This window comes from Phascolarctos cinereus, unplaced genomic scaffold, assembly GCF_003287225.1.
Source record: "Phascolarctos cinereus isolate Bilbo 61053 unplaced genomic scaffold, phaCin_HiC Scaffold_726;HRSCAF=1367, whole genome shotgun sequence".
NCBI lineage: Eukaryota > Metazoa > Chordata > Mammalia > Diprotodontia > Phascolarctidae > Phascolarctos > Phascolarctos cinereus.
In genome coordinates this window covers 426,359,059-426,379,722 of record NW_027556098.1, presented here as the reverse complement: position 1 = coordinate 426,379,722, position 20,664 = coordinate 426,359,059, and the positions used below count along the sequence as shown (strand labels likewise).

Here is a 20,664-nt window from a genome sequence, read left to right as displayed (position 1 = left end):
TTTGTTTTTTCATTTTTTTCCTTTTTCAAACTAATTATTTTTTGCAAAAGATTTCTTCTTTAACAACATGACTAATACGGAAACAAGTTTTATGTGATTGTACATATATAACCTATATCAAACTGCTTAATGTCTTAGGGAGGAAATGGAGGGAGGGAGAAAATTTAGAACTCAGAATTTTATTTAAAAAAAAGAATGTTAAAAATTTTATTTGTATATTTAATTGGAAAAAAATAAAATACCACTTTAAAAAAATAATAAGAGATACTTTATGAACAGCCTTGCTAAAAATCTAGGAAAACAATATCTATTAACCTCATCTACTAATTCAGTAATCCTGCTGAAAAGGGAAACAACTTGTTCTTGATGAAGCTAGGCTGGCCTTTTGAATTTCCATTTTTTCTAGGTATTAAACAAGTATCTCTTTAATGATCTAGCTCTTCTAGAAATTTTTCAGGAATCAAAGTCAACCTCACTGGCCTTAGTTTGCAGCCTCCATACTCTTCTTTCTTGAAAAGGAAAACATTTATTCATCTCTAATCTTGTAGCATTCTGTTTCCTTTGTAACCTTGTAAATATTGCTGACAGGGGCTCAGCTATTGATTAAATGAATGAATAAAAAATAGTAATTGCTTACCATGTTCCAGGCACTGGGCTAAGTGCTAGGATACAAAAAAAGCAAGACAGTCCTTGCCCTTACACTTACATTCTAACGGCGGAGGAACACACAAGAGGGAGCTAGAGAGCTAATTGCTAGGAACACAAATAGAAAAAGCAAGATAGCCCCCACCATCACAGAGCTCACATAGTAATCAGGATAGCCAACGCATGTGGGAGGGTTCAGCTAAAGTCAGATGTAAATAAATACCTCCGACCCTTAGAGTGCAGGCACAAACTTAAATGTTATCGCCACTGACAAAACCACATCCATTTCTGACACTGAAACATTTGACAGAGCTAAACATTTTGGTAATGAAAACTTTCTTTTCTGGGTTTTTCTTTAGCAGCTGTGGCTGCAGGAGAAGCAAACGAGGCCGCAGCTCCTCCAGAAGTTAGCTCCCTGGAGAAATCAGTATTGAGGCTGGGACCCAGCCGCTGGGCTGTAAGTAGCACTAGTAACCTGGGATTTGATGCTATTCCTGAGGCTCTTGGGCTCAGCATCTTGGGACATCCCATCTGGGTTTGAAGGGAAATGACTGAGATGGTTTGACTTACATGCCACATATGGCCTCTGTTTTTTCCCTCAGTCAATAAATTATCAGCATTTACTAAGTGCTTAGCATATGCCAAGCACTGTACTAAGGGCTAGGATTACAGAGAGGGCAGAAACATTGTCCCTGCCCTCAAGGAGCTCACATTCTAATTGGGGAACTATGTTCATGCCAAGATCAATTGATCTATCTACCCATCTATCTAGCAGACGTAAGGTCATATCAGAGAGAAGATGGACTGGGAAAGGCCTGCTGCTGAGAGTGGGATTTGAGCTAAGAAGTCCCATTGTTGAAGTTTGGCTGGCTTGGGTACCCTTCAGGTAGGGGGTTGGTGGGAATAAGTGGGTCCTTTCTTCCCAGATTGCCCCTCTGGATGCTGGCTGGAAGGGCCAGGGTGATGATCTAGGCAGCACTTCTATTCCCAAAGTTCTAGGGTTCAGAATCCTGAGTTTTGTCCATCAAGGTTATGAGGGGAGGTGGTGGCAATGGTGTGACTGCATACTTCACATGGACCAAGTGACCTGAATTCATCATAGACAGCCAGATGTCCTCTTACTGTATGTCTCCTTACTTATCTTTGGCATCAACTCCCTGCTGGTCATATTTGTTCCATCTAGTTCCCTAGCCCCAGCAGCCTCCTGGATCTAGACGAGATATCCCATCAGAATCTCAAACCTAATATGTCCAAAGAACTCATTTTACTTCTCTCTAAACTTAACCCTCCTCAACACTTCTCTATGACTTTGAGGACACCAGCATCCCCACCCCCAACCCTTCCAATGAGCCAGCATGGGAAACTTGAAGGCATATCCAATTCCTCTTTCCTTCCCTCTTCTTATCCATCTGCCATCTTAACTCTTATCTCCATGTCTCTTACATCTACCCCTTTGTCTCTACACTGACAGACAACCGTAGGTCAAGCCCTCCTGTCCCCTCACCTGGACTATTGCACAAGTCACCTAACTGCTGTCCCTGCTTCTTCTGTCCTCCCTGTCAGCCTTCTCAATCCAACTGCCACCTAGTCGGTAACTATTCCTAAAACAAAGGACTCACCACTTCCATGCTTAAGCATCTTCACTGACTCTTTACTGAATCTAGGCTCAAATGCAGAGTCCGGCATGCAAAGCCTTCCAATCTGCCTTACCCCCCTCCTCCACTCTTAATATTACTCCTCCTTCATGCACTTGACCAGACAGACAGAATGCCCTACTGCTCGTTCCAAGGCTTGATGCGGCATGGCTCGCAGCTGCTGCGCAGGCTGCCACCTCCCGTCTGGAACGCCTCTACTCAGAATCTTAGCTTCCTTCAAGCTTCAGCTTAGGGGATCATCTTCTGGGAAACCTTTCCCAACTCCCCTTCCCCCAAACGATCATATATGCACTTATCTGAATACAAATCAATCCCTGTGGAAATATGTAAACATATCACCTATATGTACATATGTGTGTATGAATGTACAGGGGGAGAGAGGGAAAGGGAAAATTTTCCCAACATGTAATATTCAGCAAAAATAAAATCCAGAAAAATACACGAAGAAAAAATTCATCATGGTAAACAGCAGCAAACGTGACCTTTTTTTTTTTAATGCTCTGGTTAAACTTAATGTACATGTTTTTTACCGAGCAAAATGTAACTATCAGTTTAAGTTGCAATTAAGCTACTTAAAATTTCTGTCTGGGCAACTGAATTTTTGATTTGATTTTTTTTTTACTAAGTGTAGAATTTTTAAAAGGAAACTACCTAAAGTTACATCAAGTAAATATTTCCAAAATCTTGTAGTTCGGGCACTATTTGAAAACAAGCATTTATTAAGCACCTGCTGTGTGCAAGGCACTGTGCTAAGCACTCTACAAACATCATCTCACGTGACCCTCACAACAAACACGGGAGGCGGGTGCCAACATCATCCCCGTCCTACAGATCAGGAGACTGAAACAGACAGAGGTGAAGTGACTTGCCCAGGGGCACACCGCTGGAGTGCGTCTGAGGCTGGATTTGAGCTCCAGCTTTGCTGGCTTTAGGCTCAGTGGTCACCCACAGCTACCTGAGGTCAGGTATCAGCGCTCTGAGTGCATTGCCTCATGCAGCTCTGCTGACACGTATTGTAGGAACGTTCAAAAAGCGAGACTGAGTCTTTAATGTCTCAAAACATCAAGCAATGAAGCAGCTGGTGACCACGTCCACCTTCCCAGCCCCCTAGTATTTAACAAAAGATAACTTTAAAAAGTTTTCTTTATGGTATTGTACATTGTTTTTATTGCCTCACTGTCCTTTCCTAATGGCTCTTCCCTCCCACCCAAAGAGCCCTCCATTGTAAAGCACATCTAAGCGAAAACAAGCACCCAGATGGTCCGTGTCTGACAAGGTGTGCCTCACTCAAAGCTACATCTCACCACCTCTCCGCCAACAAGGAGACATGCTTCACTGCGAGTCTTCTGAAGTCGCCACCGGCGGCTCCACCGACGACAAGTTCTGATAGCTTTCAGACCGTGGTAGATGCGTGTCTGCTTCCTCTGGTTCTGACTCCCCCTGCATCAGGGCAGACGTTTTGCCATCCTTCTCGGCTGTATTTGTGTTTAGCAATGCTTACGGAATTCCATTCCATTCTGATGTCACCATCAGTGCTCCCAGTGACGGGCACCCACCTGGCTTCCCATTCTTTGTTATGACAAAAAGTGCTGATCTCAATATTTCTGTATTTGAGTTTTTGCTTTGTTTCTTCTCTCTTTGACTTTCTCAGAACATACATCCAGTACTGTTCTCATTGTGTCCAATGGTAGGCACAGAATAGACTTTTCTAGTACAATTCCATTTTGTTCTCTAGAATGGAATGACCAATTTACAGCATGACCCGACCATGAAAGTGGCTCTCTATATTCATGTCTTTATTTCTGTAAAAAACATTTACAGTTGTATCTGTCTAAGACCTGAGTATGTCTTAGTGGGCTGTCTCCCAGAAATTTGTGACATTTTGTACTTATCCTGAATGAAGTTTCTTTTACTATCTCCTCCTGGGATTTGCTAAGAAGATACTGAGTTTTTAAGGTTTATTTTATATACTTCTGACTTACTGAAGTTATTGTTTCAATTAATTTTTCAGTGAGGAGCTGGGATTCTCTTAGGAAAATCATTACAACCTCCATGAATGGAGATAATTTTGCTCACTCTGGTATGCTTATTCTGACGCCACAACTAGCACTTTGAGAATGATATAATAGTGGTGACGATGAATGTCCTCGTCTTGCTCCTGATCTTACTGGAAAGGCTTCTATTATTTTGCCACTATAAATAATGCTAGCTCTTGGTTTTAGATATGCTATTTATCATATTAAGTAAAGGTCTATTTATTCTGATGCTTTTTATTTTAGTGTTTTGTAATACAAATGGGCTGGTTTCCTGTCAAAGGCTTTTTATGTATCTATAGACCTTGTCATTTGATTTTTATTGTTTTTGGTATTAATGGAATATATTACAGTAGCCTCTTTGGTTATACTTTATTTAACATTTCTGTATCATTATTCATGAGAGAAACAAGTCACCTATAAACTGATGAGGGTGGCAAACTTAACAAGAAAGGAAAATCCAAAAAGTTGTTGTTTATGAGAAACACCTAAAATGTAAAGGTTCACATAGAGTTAAAATGAGTGGGCATAAACAACGTCTCAGCAGAATTAAAAAATAAACTAGAAGTAGCAACTGTGATCAAATATAAAAGCAACAATAAAAACAGATACAGTTAAGAGATAACTGGGAAAACATTATGCACAGCGGTACCACGGATCATGATACAATGTCAATATTAACTATATATGTACTTAACAGCATAGCATTTAAAGTCTTAGAGGGAAAAGCTAGCTAAAATACAGAGAGCTAGGCAGAAAAACAGTAATCTTTGAGGACTCAAAGACAGAGGGAAAGCTACAAAACAAAGAAAGTTAAGGATCTGAAGAGAATATTAAAAAATTAGGCATGACAGACCATTGATGACTACTGAATGGGAATCAAAAAGAATACACATTTTTTTTCAGTCTTACAAAACTTCACACACAGTGGCATAAAGAACTCATAAACAAAATTTAAAAGGTGGACTTGTGGACTTAAAAAAAATCTGTTACAGACTACAATTCAATAAAATTGTAATTAATAAGGGAAATCTAAAGAAAGTATTCTGACTTCAATAATATAATGCTAACAAATCAGTGGGTCAAAAACAAATGATATGAAAAGTAATTATACCAAAGAAAATGATGAAAAAACATAATATACTAAACCTTATGGGATGAAGCCAAGATGGTCCTTGGGGGGAACAGCTATAAATATACGTATAGATAAAGAAATACCTACATCAGCAAGCAAGAAAGAAAACGAGATTAAATGAATTGAGCGTGCAATTAAACTAGGAAAACATTTCATCAATCAATAGTCTTTAGAGACTGCCTCCCAAGTGCCGGGCACTATGCTAGCACTGAGAACTCAAAGACAAGAATGAAACCATCCCTGCCCTCAAGGAGCTTACGTTCTATTGGGGGAGACACCAATTATATAAATAAGTGTATACAAAATAAACAGAGTACATGAGAGAGCCAGAGAGCCTCAGGTACTGAGAGGATCAGGAAAGGCTTCAAGTAGAGACATGTCTGGAGCAGTTTTGAAGGAAGTAAAGTCTCCCACAAGGCAGAGGCAAGGGCAAAGTAGAAGCACCTTCTGGGAAGGGGGGAAAGGCACAAAAAAGGGAGGAGAAGAGTGGTGAGCAGGGAACCAAGCTGGCCTGGTCAGCCCAGAAGGGGATGGACACACAGGCTGGGAAGGCAGGCCAGAGGAGCTTAGATCTGATCCCAGAGGCAACAGAAAGCCCCTGGGGCTCACTGATTAGGAAAGTGACTCAGTTAGACCTGTACTTTAAGAAAACTATAAAGTAAAAATCCTTATATGAACACAAAAACAGAAATTCTGAAAACAGAAGAATAAACAAAACTGCAAACAAAAATAACTATTGAGATAATAAATAATACAGCAAATTTTAAAAAAAGATGAGTGAAACAGAAAACCATTAGCTAAACTGATAAGAAAAAGAGAAAAACCACATCACAAAATTTTTTAAATGATCAGGAGGAATTCACAACAAATAAAATGCATTTTCAGAAACTATTACATCCATTTACATGACAAAAACTTGAAAACTTATATGAAATTAATACTTACAAAAATATAAAATACCCAGATTAACAGAACAAGATGTCGAGAGCCTAAAAAAAGATTGATCTAAGACGCAGACTTTGAATAAACCATAAACGAACTCCCAAGGTGGGGGTGAGGAGGAACAGGAACAACACCAGATACACATACAAGTGAATTCTATCAAATATTTAAAGAACAATTAGACTCCATATTACATAAATTATTTACAAAAATGAAAATAGAGGCATCTTACCAAATACCTACTGAGATAAAAATGGTCCCGAGACTGAAATCACAAGAGAGAAAACAGAGAGCAACAGCTCTTTAGGAAGTAGAAGCCACATTATGACGTCCCCACTGCTGCTTCACATTCTGATATCTCTGATGTTTGATGAGGGATAGAGTATCCTCTAGTGTTTCCAAAGATCATTACATTCATAAAGCTGTTTATTCATATGAATTATCTGATGTTTCCTAAGGCTTCAAACGAAGCTTTCTTCCAACTCATTACTTGAATGTTTTCTCCATGACGAATTCTCTGATGTTCATTAACGTGTTCATACATATGAAAGCTTTTCCACATTCACTGCACTCAAAAGAGTTTCTCTCTGGTGTGAATTATCTGGTGTTGGTTACGGCTTCCTCTTTGGCTGAAAGCTTTCCCACATTCATTACATTCGAAGGGCTTTTCTCCAGTATGAATTCTCTGGTGCACATTAAGGTTTCCCCTGTGGTTGAAGGTTTTTCCACAGTCATTACATGCAAAGGGTTTCACTCCAGTATGAATTCTCTGATGTGCATTGAGGTCTCCTCTCTGGCTGAAAGCTTTCCCACATTCATTGCATTCGAAAGTTTTCTCTCCAGTATGAATGCTCTGATGTCTATTAAGGTTTCTCCTATGGTTGAAGGCTTTCCCACATTCATTGCAAGCAAAGGGTTTCTCTCCAGTATGACTTCTGTGATGTTGAGTAAGGCATAAGGCATTTCGGAAGGCTTTCCCACAAAGATTACATTCAAAGGGTTTCTCTCCCGTGTGGATTCTCTTGTGTTCACTAAGATTGCCCCTCTGTCTGAAGGCTTTCCCACATTCATTGCATTTAAATGGTTTCTCTCCAGTATGAATTCTCTTATGATAAATAAGATATCCCCTCTGTCTGAAGGCCTTCCCACATTCACTACATTCAAAGGGTTTCTCTCCTGTGTGGATTCTCTGGTGCTGATTAAGGCTCCCCCGGAGGTTGAAGGCTTTCCCACATTCAGTGCATTCAAAGGGTTTTTCTCCAGTGTGGATTCTTTGATGTGCATTGAGGTCTCTTCTCTGGGTGAAGGCTTTCCCACAGTCATTACATTCAAAGGGCTTCTCTCCAGTATGAATGCTCTGATGTCTATTAAGGTTTCCCTTGTGGTTGAAGGCTTTCCCACATTCACTGCATTTATAGGGTTTCTTTCCATTATGCTTTCTCTGATGTTGAGTAAGATGTGATCTTTGGGTGAAGGCTTTCCCACATTCATTACATTCATGTGGTTTCTCTCCAGTATGAATTCTCTGATGTGCATTCAGGTTTCTCCTCTGGCTAAAGGTATCTCCACATTCAATACACTCAAAAGGTTTCTCTCCAGTATGAACTCTCTGATGTTTGTTAAGGTTTCCCCTGTGGCTGAAGGTTTTCCCACATTCTTTACATACATATGATTGGTCTCCAGGGTGTACTGTATAGAATTCAATAAGATCTGGATGGTAAGTGAAGGGCTTTCTGCATTTATTGTGCTTAGAAAAGTTCTTCCCTAAGGATGTTACATTATGATTCCTCAGGTCTGAAAACTGTGTGAAGAGCTTACCTTGATTCATTTCTGTAGGAAGTACTTCTTGTGGTACAAAGAATGAGCCCAGATTGAAACTTTCCCCAAATATTTTACATTCCTGGGCATTCACCTTAGAAGATTCTCTGTCAGAAGCTGCCACTTGTCTGGATGGTTTCTCCCCCAGGTCCTTCTGTTTCTCTAACCTGACATCAAATTCCCAAGCTTCTTCTATCTTGAAATCCCAAGGACCATCCTTTGTGAATTTCTTCTTAGAGGACACCCCTGTACAATCACCCTGATTTGCTGCTGAGTCCTTGGTTTCACACCTAATCTCCAAACTAAGTGAATCTGAAAGAAACAAACAAGTGTCAATATGCACGGTCCTCTGAACTGGGAAAAAGGATATGGCTTCAAAATAGGCCTTAGGTTTTTGTTTCCTCCATCAAGTACGATGACAAACCTAGAAAACTAGTCAGACAAGCTTATCTCATCTTACTTTAGGAAGAAGGAAGTTGACTAATATAAGCAGAAAATTATTGGCAGAGCACTTGGGAAAAGACTGCTTTTTAAAATTCTAAAACATGAGGTAAATGTGGTAAGTGTATAAATTTGCATGACTATACCATTTGTAATGGGTTTTGTTTTTCTTATCTTCTCAATGACTAGAGGTCAAAAGAAGGGAGGGAGAGTTCAGAACTGAAAATAAAATGTCTGATTTTTAAAAAGATGACTGTATTCAAGGAGAAAGAGATATGATGTATCTGCTAACGGCATTCTGGTAAATTTCCTCTTATGCATGTTAGCTATGCCTAACTTGGGCCTCTGGAAAGAATCTTCTAATTCCTAATCAAGGGCATTTGAACAAGAAAATGAAAGAAATACAGTTTAAAGTCTGAGCAATGTGAGGCATGCCATCTCAGAACAGGGTCACAGTTTGAAAGGCTCTTGGAGATTGTCTTTTCATTTTACGGATGTAAAAGGTGACCTGAGAGCACATAAGTGACTTGCTCAAGGTCACACAGCTGCTCAGGACACACGACACAATTTGGGAAAGCACTGAATCTCTTGGTAATTATTTGTCTTCCTTTAATTCTATTAAAAATGTTGGGTAGCTACACTTGGATCAATTTTTTTTTTCTCATGGTAAGTTAAGTCTTAGAATGGAATTTCTCCAATCTCTTCCACCGGGTTTTCTTAAGTACTCTGTAGAAATGCTGATGGTTTCCCTGGACTTATTTTATATCTCATTACTTTACTGAAGCTATTAATCACCCTAATCCATTTCTCCACAGATTCCCTGGAATTTTCTAGGTATAGCATCATGTTGCCTACCCACAGGGAAACTTGTTCTCCTCTGACGATGATTACGTCTTTAATTAATTCTGCTTTCTCGTCTTAGTGACACAGTTAACATTTATAGAACCACATCAAATAACAGTGGGGAGAGGGGTGGAGGATGACAAGGGAGGAGAGAGGGAGAGGGAGAGAGACACAGACAGAGACAGAGAGACAGAGAGAGAGAGAGAGAGAGAGAGAGAGAGAGAGAGAGAGAGAGGGAGAGAGAGAGAGAGGGAGAGAGAGACAGAGAGAGACAGAGAGAGAGACAGAGACAGAGACAGAGAGACAGACAGAAAGAGACAGAGAGAGACAGAGAGACAGAGAGAGAGAGAAGGAGAGAGAGAGAATTCTTGCTTTACCCTTGCTTGTATGGGGAAAGTCTCCAGGGTTTTTTAATTGCAAGTAATGATGTGCCACAATAGATAGAGTGCTGGGCCCAGAGTCAGGAAGTTACTGAGTCATGTCTGACTCTTCGTGACTTCATCTGGGAGTTTTCTTGACAAAGATATTGAAGCGGTTTGCCGTTTCCTTCTCCAGCTCATTTTACAGATGAAGAACTGAGGCAAACAGGGTTGAGTGATTTACACATCACTGTACAGTTCAAATCTGGCCTCAGATGCTTACTAGCTGTGTGACCCTGGGCAAATCACTGAAACCTGTTTGCCTCAGTTTCCTCATCCGTAAAATGAGCTGGAGAAGAAAATGGCAAACCACTCCAGTATCTTTGCCAAGAAAACCCCCAGATGAGGTCACAGAGATTTGAACATGACCGAAGTGAATGAATGAACAACAAAGACACCTTCAGGTCTTGCTATTCAGAATATTTCATATAAATGAATGTTATATTTTAGCAAAAGTTTCTTTCTGCATCTCCTGATATTATAATGTGATTTTACTGTGTACACATTTAATTAGTTCATGTATGTTCTTAATGTTGAGCCCTCCTGCCATCCTTGCTATAAACCCAACTCAATTAGAGTGAGTTACTACATAAATGAAGTGAGAGATTTGGTGCCCTACAAATAACCATGGGGATACTTTATGGAACTGAACAAAAGAATGACAGAATTCACTTGGCAAAACAAAGATCTAAAATCTCATGAGAAAGAATGAAAAAAGTACAAAAGAAATGGACCTCAAACTTACTCCAGACTTCAAACTATACTACAAAGTGGTAGGCATTCAAACCATGTGGAACTGACTGAAAACCAGAGAAGCAGATCAACAAAACCAGAATGAACCAGAAACAGCAGCCCAGTGAATAATTCTAAGAACAAAATTTCTGACTGGAAGACCCGCTATTTCATAAAGACTGCTAGGAAAACTAGGAAGCAGCTTGGCAGAAAGTATTTTTAGATCACCATCTTATACTAAACACTCAAATAAGATGAAAATGGTGATGGGGAGTCAATCCATGGTTTCGTTCCCCAGCCATTCACGGTTGAACTACTCCTCCCTACGTGGATCAGTACCTTCACAACAGATCTGAGACCTGGACCTCCGCAGCTAGGTGTTCCCACAATCCATTCATCCACCCACCTTTGGAACTCTCCAACCAGGGCCTCCCACAGCTGACTGACTGTGTACAGACTAGCCAAGTTAACCTTCGATACCTACTGGCTGGTCTTGTACATCTGAGCATGTTCCAGCTTCCTACTCCATCCCACTGCCTCCTCAGTCCATCTTAATATCTGCCTGACCGTGTGTTCTTCAGTCTTCCTCAACCCCAACACAAGGCCAAACCTTGTTACACTCCCCCAAAACAAAACTTCCTTTACTGGTCACCATTTCTCTATGTGTACTAACTCTCCCCATTAGAATTTAAGCTCCTTGTGGGCAGGGACTCTCTCTTTTTTTAATATCTGAATACCCATTTTTTAAAACTATCTGAATCCCATAAACCAATGCCTGGCACACAGTAAACTCAAGAAATGTTTTTTCATTCATTCATTCAGTCATAAGAAAAAAGTACAGGATAAAGGAAGGAGGTTCCTTTCATAATATTAGTTTGGTTAAAAAGTCTTGACCAAACAAGGGATAGAGATGAACATAAAAGACAAAGTAGATCAATTCTGATCTACATGCTGACCTGGCTGTCTCTCAGGCACCTCACCTCCAACCCTCCCCTCGCCGCTATCTCCAGGAAGGCGTCTACCATCCTTCCAGTGATCCAGGTTCACAACCCTGACGTCTTCCTCGATGGCTCACTCCCCCTCCTCACATCTGCCCTGGTGCTTCTCTCTCCACATCTCTTGAATGCACCCTTCTCAAGACCCACCCAGACATGCTCTTAGCTCAGGACCCCTAAGAGCTGACCAGGAGGTGAGCCCTGGGCAGGCTACTGTCCTCACCAGGAATGCCCTATAGTGTAGGGCCCACACTAAGGAAATCACCAGTCTGGGGGACCCAGAAATAGCTTTGATGACAGAAGAGTGCGAGAGAAATAAGAAAAATTCCAGTATTTCTAGATCTCAGGCTAACCAAGTCCTAAAGAAATGCTACTCTTGGCTCTTACTGGGAAGTGTGTGACCCTCAAACATTCACCAAGGATTTTTGCAGAACTAAATGAAGAATTAAATAATCAGAAATAACGCCACAAAGGGGAAGAGACATGGAACAGTCGGTAAAGACAGATGGTTCAGTGATGAGAGTCCGAGGATGGGGGAGACATGGATGCGTTTACAGGCAGTAAGGAAGGAGTCGGGAAGACCGAGACTGAAGATGAGTGAGGTGGGGGGACACAGGGGGCCATGCACTAAAGAGAAGAATAAGCTGGAATGGGGCCACTCGTGCTCGGCAGGAAGAAGCCCCGCCTTGTGATGCGAGACAGAGAAGGCTTGGAAGGGCGGCAGGCCTCGTGAGGGTCCCTCTTAACAACTCTCTTCTACTGTCCTTACATCACAAGTCCATAACACCCTTTAGAAGTTCTCATGACAGAAATGACCTTGTTTGCTGGCAGCTCTCATGATTATGGTGAGGGAGTGAATTCTTTTTTTTTTGGCTAGGCAATGGGGTTAAGTGACTTGCCCAGAGTCACACAACTGGTAAGCATCATGTGTCTGAGGACAACTCGAGGGCTGGTCCTGTATCCACTGCACCACCTAGCTGCCCCTAAGGGAGTGAATTCTTTTTTTTTTTTTTAGGCAATTGAGGTTAAGTGACTTGCCCAGGGTCACACAGCTAGTGAGTGTCAAGTGTTTGGTCCGAGGGCAGATTTGAACTCAGGTCTTCCTGACTTCAGGGCTGGTGCTCTATCCACTACACCAACTAGCTGCCCCTGAGGGAGTGAATTCTTAACCAGACAAGAGGGAGAGGTTTTTTTTTCCTCTCTGTCCATTTAAAAGGCTTTGTTTCTTTTACAACTAGATGACAAGTTCCAAAGATCTGTAACAATAACATACACTAGATATTCAAGTGAGTAAGACAACACAGGCAATTTCAATTACGTGAAATTGAAAAGCTTTTGCCAAAATGAAACCAAAGCGGTATGAAACAGCTCTGATAAGGGCCTGATACCTAATTACAGTACACGCTATGTGAACATTAGGTGTTATTACTATCATCACCGATAAGGAAGTACCACAGATACACGAGACCAAGAGCCTTCCTCAATGGATATGAAAGAGGTCAAGGACGTGACCAGACAGATCTCAAAAGAATGCAAACCATTAGAAACCACACAAACAATGGCTCCGATCAAAGATTTTCACAGGAGTGAAAATCCAAAGAGCTCCAGGTCTGGCCCAATGCTGCCCAACGTGGAGATGAGAAGAGAGGGGGCAGTGCGTGACAAGGAAGGAACATGCCCAGCCCTCTTTGTGGACTCCTCCCTCAACAGTCTGGAATTCCACCAGAGCCCAGAGGCTGTTCTGGCCCCATTCTTTTCTGGAGACGCTCCCTCATCAGGGCTCTCATCAGCTCCCATGGGTTCTGTCACCATCGCTATGAAGAATTTCCCCAGATCGATGTGCCCAGCCTAGTCTGCCTCCCCAACTGTCCACTGGACACTGCAAGCTAGCTATACCGTGAGCATCTCTGATCCTAGAATGGCCAAAGCTCAGCTCTCTATCTTCCCCCTACAACCATCTCCTCTTCTGAGCTGTCCAGGTGCTTGTCACGGCACCACCAAGCTCCCAGTCACGGAGACCCCCACCTTGGGGGTCTCCCGCCACCCCTTCTGCTCCCTCCCCTGCCTTAGCCGGGCCAGGGCCAATGCCCACCATTTCTACCTTCATCTTTGTCTCCTCCAGGACCTCTTCTTGCCACTCCTAGAGGCACCATGACCTCAGCCTGGACTCTTGCAATCACCTTTTGGTTGGGGATTCAAGTCTCTCTCTGCACCACTGGGTTGCAGCACAGCAATGACCAGGTCACTCCCCTTTTCTCCCTAGGACACCCCAAACAGAACAGATATCCACAACCTGGCTCCTTCTCCCTTTCCATCCTGCTTATACTTTACTCCCCTCCACATACTCTAGCATCCACTCCCTAGCCTCACACCACACTCCATCTCCCACCTCAGGGCCTTTGGACTGGCTGTCCCTCATGCCTGGAATGTTTCCCTCCTCACCTGCACCACTGGTCAGCCCTGGCCTCCTTCCAGACTCAGATCCCATATCTGGCAGGTACATGGTGATGTCATCTTCCCATCAGAATGGGAGCTCCTGGGGGGTGCCTGGCTATAGGAAGTCCTTAAATGCTCTCTGATTGGGTGAAGAAGTGCCAGGCTAATCTGCTGACCCTGAGGATGCTGCTCAGACACATACCCCACAGAGGTCAAGGACACAATGGCCCGTTCCACAAACACCAAAAATATTCACAGCAGCATTTTTTGGGTGGCAGCAAAGTGGGTGCCCATCAACTGTGGAATGGCTAAAGACATGGTAGTACATGAGATAAATGGAATATTATTGGATGAACATGAGGACTTTTGGGAAGACTTGGGTAACCACCACAAGCTAAAGCCAACAGAATACAACAATGTAAATCAAAGACATCAAACCCATATCCTTGTGATGCCTGGCCCTGGGGTCTGCCAGGGGGATATATGCTTTCAGAAGGGGCTGGCTTTTACTTTTCTGATTTTTCCCCCTTCACATAGGGGTCGCGAGGTGATTATAATCACAAATAACTAACAAGTTTCTATTTAATATTTATAAAATTACTATAGTAATTATATTATTTTAATGTTATTATTCTATAACATGCAGTGTTAATATTATTCTGTTAATACAGCTGTTATGTTGAATAATCTCATTAATAACATTAATGATGTTTTTAAAACTGAAATTTTTTAAATAAATGCCTAAATAAATGGATTTTATTAGAAAGCTCCCAATTTCACCTGCTGGCCTCCAGCCTGCGGTGCCATCTGCCCACTGACCATTTCTGAAGGCTCATTGGCCACCTGACAACCTCCCTCACTCACCTGGGAAGACATCTCCTGGGAAATCTCCCTCCAGCATCCAGGGGGCCACTCCCCTCTCCAAATGACAGAGCACATCCGGTTTGGAAATTGGCAGCCCTGCTGATGGGATGGAAACGGACAGTGCTGGCGACCTTCGAGCCTGGCTGCTCTAAACCTGGGGTTCCGAGCTCAGCTGAACCCTACGCTGACCCAAACCTCTGCCGAGAAGCCCACCAGACAGGGTCCCAGCAGATGTGGAACAGCACCAGGCCAGGAGCAGGCAGGTGTCAGAGGAAGCCTGCCCTCCTCCCATCCCTCTGCCGCTCTCCCAAGCACATCCCAGGTCTTGATCACAGCAGGCCAGGTCCCAGGAGCAACGGCTGCCTTCTCACCCCCCGACAGTCTCTGGACTTTCACTAACTTGTTCTTCTGGACCTGATGCTCCCACACCCCCTGCCCTTGGCAACTCCTCATTCCAGATCTAGACACAGCTGGCCCATCTCGGCGGGCAAGGGTCACGGCACAATCTGGGGGAAGCCCACAACCTCGGCTCTTGGATTTTAAGCGTTTCGTTGATTTTTTAAAATTTCAGTCATTTCCATATCCTCCCCAAGCCCTTTCCCAACACAGCACTCTGAGGGAGGGAAGCTAAGAAAATCAACCAGATGCCACAACAGAGTCCAGTCACACATGCAGTGACCCATCCCTGGAGTGCACTGACTTACTCTGAAAAGGAAAAAGCTTTCATCCCCAGAGTCATACATGGGGGCTCTCTAGGCCCCTGTAAGCTGGGCCTAGGGGACAAGCCCCATGTGGATCTGGGCTCCAAGGAAGAGTCTGTACTAAGAAGATGGGAGCTTTGGGGACCCTAGACGCAAATCTGTGATGTGGGGAGAAAAGTCAGTCACCTCCTCCCAAAAGTGAATAAGGTAAGGCAGATACAGCCCAGGGCCAGAACAATGCAGCCACCTGTTTTCACAGGACAAAATAAAGACTGTCAGAAAGCAGAAACACTGTCTTCTGGCCCTGAAGGGTGGGGGGATACTGCCTCACTCTGTGAATCTGTAAGGATAACCCCTCAGGGAAGCCCTTCAGAGGCCCCAAGAACATAGAGGACAGAGCCTAGGGACTGAGCTGCAAAGCCGGGGCCACCGTTACCGAGGAAGACAAGGTTCTCATAGTTCTCCAGCATGACATCCCAGTAGAGATCCCTCTGAGCAGTGTCCAGCTCCTGCCATTCCTCCTGGGTGAAGTTCACAGCCACGTCCTTGAATGTCACCGACTCCTGAAACTCAGGGAAGAGAGCAAGTGGGTGCGCACCTCAGGGAGAGCTGCGAGGCCTACATCTGGTGGAGACTGGCTGGCTGGCCGCCTAGCAGCCTCCCTTCCTTACTGCATGCAATGTACACTGGAAATCCCACTGAGTCACCAAAGGAGAGCGCACACTCAGATCCGAGATCTCCACACTGGAACTCTCCACATTTCAGACGTAACTTAATATTAAGCACTCATGACCCACAAGCAGGTTAGGTAGTACTGAGTAGCTAGGTGGTGCAGTGAATGGAGCTCCGACCCTGGAGTCAGGAGGACATGAATTCAAATCTGGCCTCTAGCACTTAGTAGCTGTGTGACCCTAGGCAAGTCATTTTACCCTGTTTGCCTCAGTTTCCTCATCTGTAAAATGAACTGGAGAAAGAAATGGCAAACCACTCCAGGATCTCTACCAAAAACCTCAAATGGGGGTCCTGGAGAGTCAGACACAGCTGAACAACTGCATACAGGGAACTGTGTGCTAAGAGTCTCTGGCCAAAAACTAAACTATCTCAGCCCTTCAGGACCAGAGATCATCCTGGTTTATGGGCCACAGATGAGCAGAACACAGTGTGAAGGATGATGGGTGAAAGGAGACTTCAGACCAAACAGACAAGGGGTGGTTGGCCAACTCACCTGGATCCTGGGCGGCAGGTGCCTAGAACATCTTCTCTGCTCCTCCTCCATGCTTGCTCTTGGGGAGGGGGCAGTCTTGAGGAGAAATAGCTGTGGGAAGGAAAAGGGCTGAGGAGCCAGGCCAGGGCTAGAGGCTGGGGCTACCCCGAGCCAGGCCCGGGCTGGAGGCCGGGGCTACCCCAAGCCAGACCAGGGCTACCGCCTAGATCCCCAACTCCCCAGGCAGAAATTCATGCACACAAACACGGTGACAGATTCTGGCCCCCCATCACAGGGAGGCCGGGAGAGTCAGGCCACTCAAGATCAAAGAGTAGGGCCAAAGTCATTGTCTGGAGACCCAAGGACAAAGCTCCAGTCTCAGAAATAGGTAACACTGGGGCAGCTATGTGGCACAGTGGATACAGCACCGGCCCTGAAATCAGGAGGACCAGAGTTCAACTCCAGGTTCAGACCAAACATTTGACACTTACTAGCTGTGTGACCCTGGGCAAGTCACTTAACCCCAATTGCCTAAAAATAAAAAAAATTAAATTAAAAAAACAAGAAATAGGTAATACACAGGTTGGATTCAGGCTCTGTGACATTTAATGGAAAGGTTTTTTCTAATTCTATTTACAGGCTACCAGGTGGAACAAAGGATAGAGCACTGGGCTTGAGGGCCTACTTGTGTGACCCTGAACAAGGCACTTAATCTCTGCCTGCCTTAGTTTCCTCGACTGTAAAATGGAAACAATAATAGTACACATTTCCCAAGGTTGTGTGAGGACCAAATGAGATAATATTTGTAAGGCGCTCAGCACATTTCGGGTGGTGTGACAGTTGTACATCAAGGTCTAACCAGCAGGAGGCAGAAACCACGGACAGGGGGGATGTTCTGGCGGCCTCCACACACATGCTGGGGGAGGGAAGGGAACCCTCTGAGGCTGCTGCAGGCTGGAGCCGGAGACGGGAGGGGCTGCTACACAGTATGGGAGGAAATCACTCGATTATCAGTCAAGGAACATTTATTAAGCACCTACTATGTACTGTGCTAACCAAGCAAGAAGAGCAGCCCTGGTCAGATGACCCAGCAACAAAGACTGAGGGGGCACTGAGGAAGGAAGGGAGGGAGGAGGCACTCCCCAGGGGGAGGGAGGGAGGAGAGAGAGAGATGGATCATGGGATCAAGGGAACCCAGGTCTAGGCCTGCAAGGGCCTCAGAGGCCTTTGAGTCCAACACCTCCTGTTACAGAGCAGGACCCAGAGAAGTTAAATGACTTACACAAGGCCACCAACACAGTTTCCCAAGTGGGACATGAGCCCAGGCTCATCCCTAGAGCTACTCTGATGGTTCTCAGACCAACTTGGGTTTGCTGCTTTTGTTTTGCTTTCGTGTGTGTGTGTGTGTGTGTGTGTGTGTGTGTGTGTGTGTGTGTGTGTGTGTGTGTGTGTGTGTGTGTGTGTGTGTGGAGGGTAAACCAAGTCAAAGCCTCAAAGGCAGAAGCCCAGCTAGGGACCTGTGCTCAGGCTGGGTGGGGCTGGCTCTGGAGAGGGGTCCCTTCTTTCAGACACACGGCACTGGCTGGCGGGGGCAGAGGGACCGCTGGCCCAGTTTCCCTCATTCTTCCCAAGTGCCCTCCTTGCCCAAGGGAATGTGGGCTCGAAGCAGGGTTCCAGCCTTTGCCCTTCCCATTCGTCGGGCCCAGCGAGGGTTCTCGGGGAAGCTATGTCTTCTCCTGGGGTATCCCAGCTCCCAAGCATCCTGTGCCACCCTCAGCCTGGGGGGGCGGGGTGCTCCTGCAGCCGGGGTGGGCACTGTAAGGCTCAGCTCAGGTGACTCAGAGAGCCGGGGGCCAGGGGGGAGAGTTGGAAGCACAGGCTTTGAATGACCTTGGCCTGGCTCCTGGGGGCCCGGCTGCTTGGAGTTACAATGGCCACACAGACTGATACATTGTATCAACCACAGGAACCCAAGCAGAGCTGAGGGCAAAGCCTTGAAGGCCACTCCCGGCTCGCCTCCCCCCAGCCAGTCTGGGCCTCTGGGGGCCGCGCACGGCCCGGCTGGAGGGGGGCCGAGGAGATGCAGGGCTGGGCAGGGAGGATGAGGAGCCAGCAGACTATGATGCAGTGCTCCAGGGGGCCTGGGGGACACCCCCACCCCCAGGCTAGCGCTCTCCCTTTTCCTCCCCCGCCCCCTGAGAGCCCACCTCTGTGCTCTCCGCCTGGCCCTCTCCCAGCCTCAGTGTTCTCACCTGCAAAATGGGTAGCGAAGACCAGACAGGCCCAAAAACAGCTTCCGCCTCCGCCTCCGAGTCTTCGATCCTGACACCCCCGCGCCCCGCCCCCAGAGACTACCCCCCACGGACTGCGCAGCCCCAGGCCCTCCCCCACCCCGCCCCACGCCCCCCACGTGGTCGCGCCCCACCTTGCTCCCCCTCCTCGCTCCCCCCCCCCCGACTACGGCTCCCAGCTTGGCCCTGGCTCCGCCCCGCCCCCCTCTAGACCGCCCTCACTCACCCGACCTCAGCCTCCGGCGAACAAAGGGCCCCAGCCGCGGAGGCCAATCTGAGCACTCCGACATCAACCTGCGAACTACAACTCCCAGAGTCCTTCTGTGGCGCGCGGGTGGGGGAGAGGGGCGCCTCCAAGCGCAGGCAGGGGAAGCGGGAGGGCTCTGGGAAGTGGAGCCTAGGTGAGCGCTGCGCATGCGCGTGCCGTGACAAAGCCCAGCACAAGAAGTTCAGCCTTCCCCCCCCATCCCCATACCAACGATGAACTCCGTTTCCCAGAAGGCTCCGCGGTCTCCTGTGGCCCGACCCCACTAGAGTCCCCCAGTGTAGCCTGTGTAAAGTGGAGGGCAGGGCGGGGCGGGGTCTTTCCCCTTCTCGCTCCCGGCATTCAGGCTTTTTTGTGTATATCAGGGTGCCTAGCATGGGCAGGAAGCCCGTAGTTGTGGCCCAGCTGCGCGTGTCCGGCAGTCTGGCTGCCACGCATAGGTTGAGGGTGTCTGATCTGTACTTCTTATGGTTGGGTAGCTGGGTTTGCTTGAGCGCCCCGATTGTCCAGGTCACCGAGAAGAGCTGTAGGAGAACTAAGAGCTTGACATACCAACAATCCTTTGCAGTGACCCAGAGTGCACCCAGCTGTGCTGCGCACCTTAGCTTGGATCCTGGGGGCATCCTTATCTTCAGACTGCCCCATCAGTGGTTCCTGGGGCTCTGGAGCCGCCCCCTCATCTCGTTTGTGCCCGAGCCTCCCACTGTTGGGACTGCTTGTGTATCAAGAGGCTCTGACCCCTGCAACTCCTCACTGCCCTGCTTCCTGGCTCCCCCCTAGCCATCAGACTAGGCACTCTCTGCCCTGCCCTTCCTTGGGACCAGCCTGATTCCTTATCTTTCTCCTCTCCTGCCTCCTTTGTCTGAAAAGTATGCATGCCCTCCTCATCCTCTGCTTGGCTCTAGCTGCTTCAGCATTAGGCTGTCTGCTCCCAGGCACATATTTCCCTGCCTAATGAAGATCTTTAATTTCACAGGCATCATCTTCCTCTGGTTTTCTTCCCCTTTAGGGAAAAGAGGGATTTGGATCTTGTAGGACTGGCTTCTGATAGCTTCTCCCTTTGGGGGAAAGAGAGTTCGAGATTCCTTAGAGAGCGTGCCTGAGTTTACATAGTATTAAGAAGAAATCTCTTTGTTAGTATTTATCAGAAATAGGTGTACTATTTTGTCAAAAGCTTTTCTGAATCTATTGATATAATCCTATGGCTTTGTTGTTAATTAATATGGTCTGGTATACCTATAATTT

The 20,664-nt window shown here is 45.7% G+C and overlaps 2 protein-coding genes across 2 annotated transcripts in view; both read right to left on the bottom strand.

Annotated features, from left to right (window-relative positions):
* Positions 1-5,308: 5,308 nt before the first annotated feature.
* The window catches only part of LOC110197830 (uncharacterized), a 104,174-nt gene continuing 88,818 nt past the window's right edge, over positions 5,309-20,664 (bottom strand). Inside the window, 2 exon segments of the mRNA XM_078146450.1 lie at positions 5,309-6,989; positions 6,991-8,041. Of these exon segments, the coding sequence (XP_078002576.1) occupies positions 6,897-6,989; positions 6,991-8,041 (1,144 nt within the window). The 3' untranslated portion in view covers positions 5,309-6,896.
* On the bottom strand, positions 13,805-19,198 carry LOC110197768 (zinc finger protein 684-like). Its single transcript, XM_078146462.1, has 5 exons — positions 19,116-19,198; positions 16,885-16,974; positions 16,096-16,222; positions 14,959-15,057; positions 13,805-13,917 (listed from the first exon to the last, which is right to left on the bottom strand). Exons 2-5 carry the CDS (start codon positions 16,933-16,935, stop codon positions 13,901-13,903), a joined length of 294 nt encoding a protein of 97 aa, XP_078002588.1. The 5' UTR covers positions 16,936-16,974; positions 19,116-19,198; the 3' UTR covers positions 13,805-13,900.

Excerpts from the sequence above, each read along its gene's own strand:
- LOC110197768 (XM_078146462.1), bottom strand. The coding sequence starts at position 16,935 with ATGGAGGAGGAGCAGAGAAGATGTTCTAGGCACCTGCCGCCCAGGATC. Across the intron at positions 16,223-16,884 it reads ACCTGCCGCCCAGGATCCAG|GAGTCGGTGACATTCAAGGA; the intron begins GTGAGTTGGCCA and ends CCTGAGTTTCAG. Across the intron at positions 15,058-16,095 it reads TGAGAACCTTGTCTTCCTCG|CAGGGCTGCCAATTTCCAAA; the intron begins GTAACGGTGGCC and ends CCATCCCATCAG.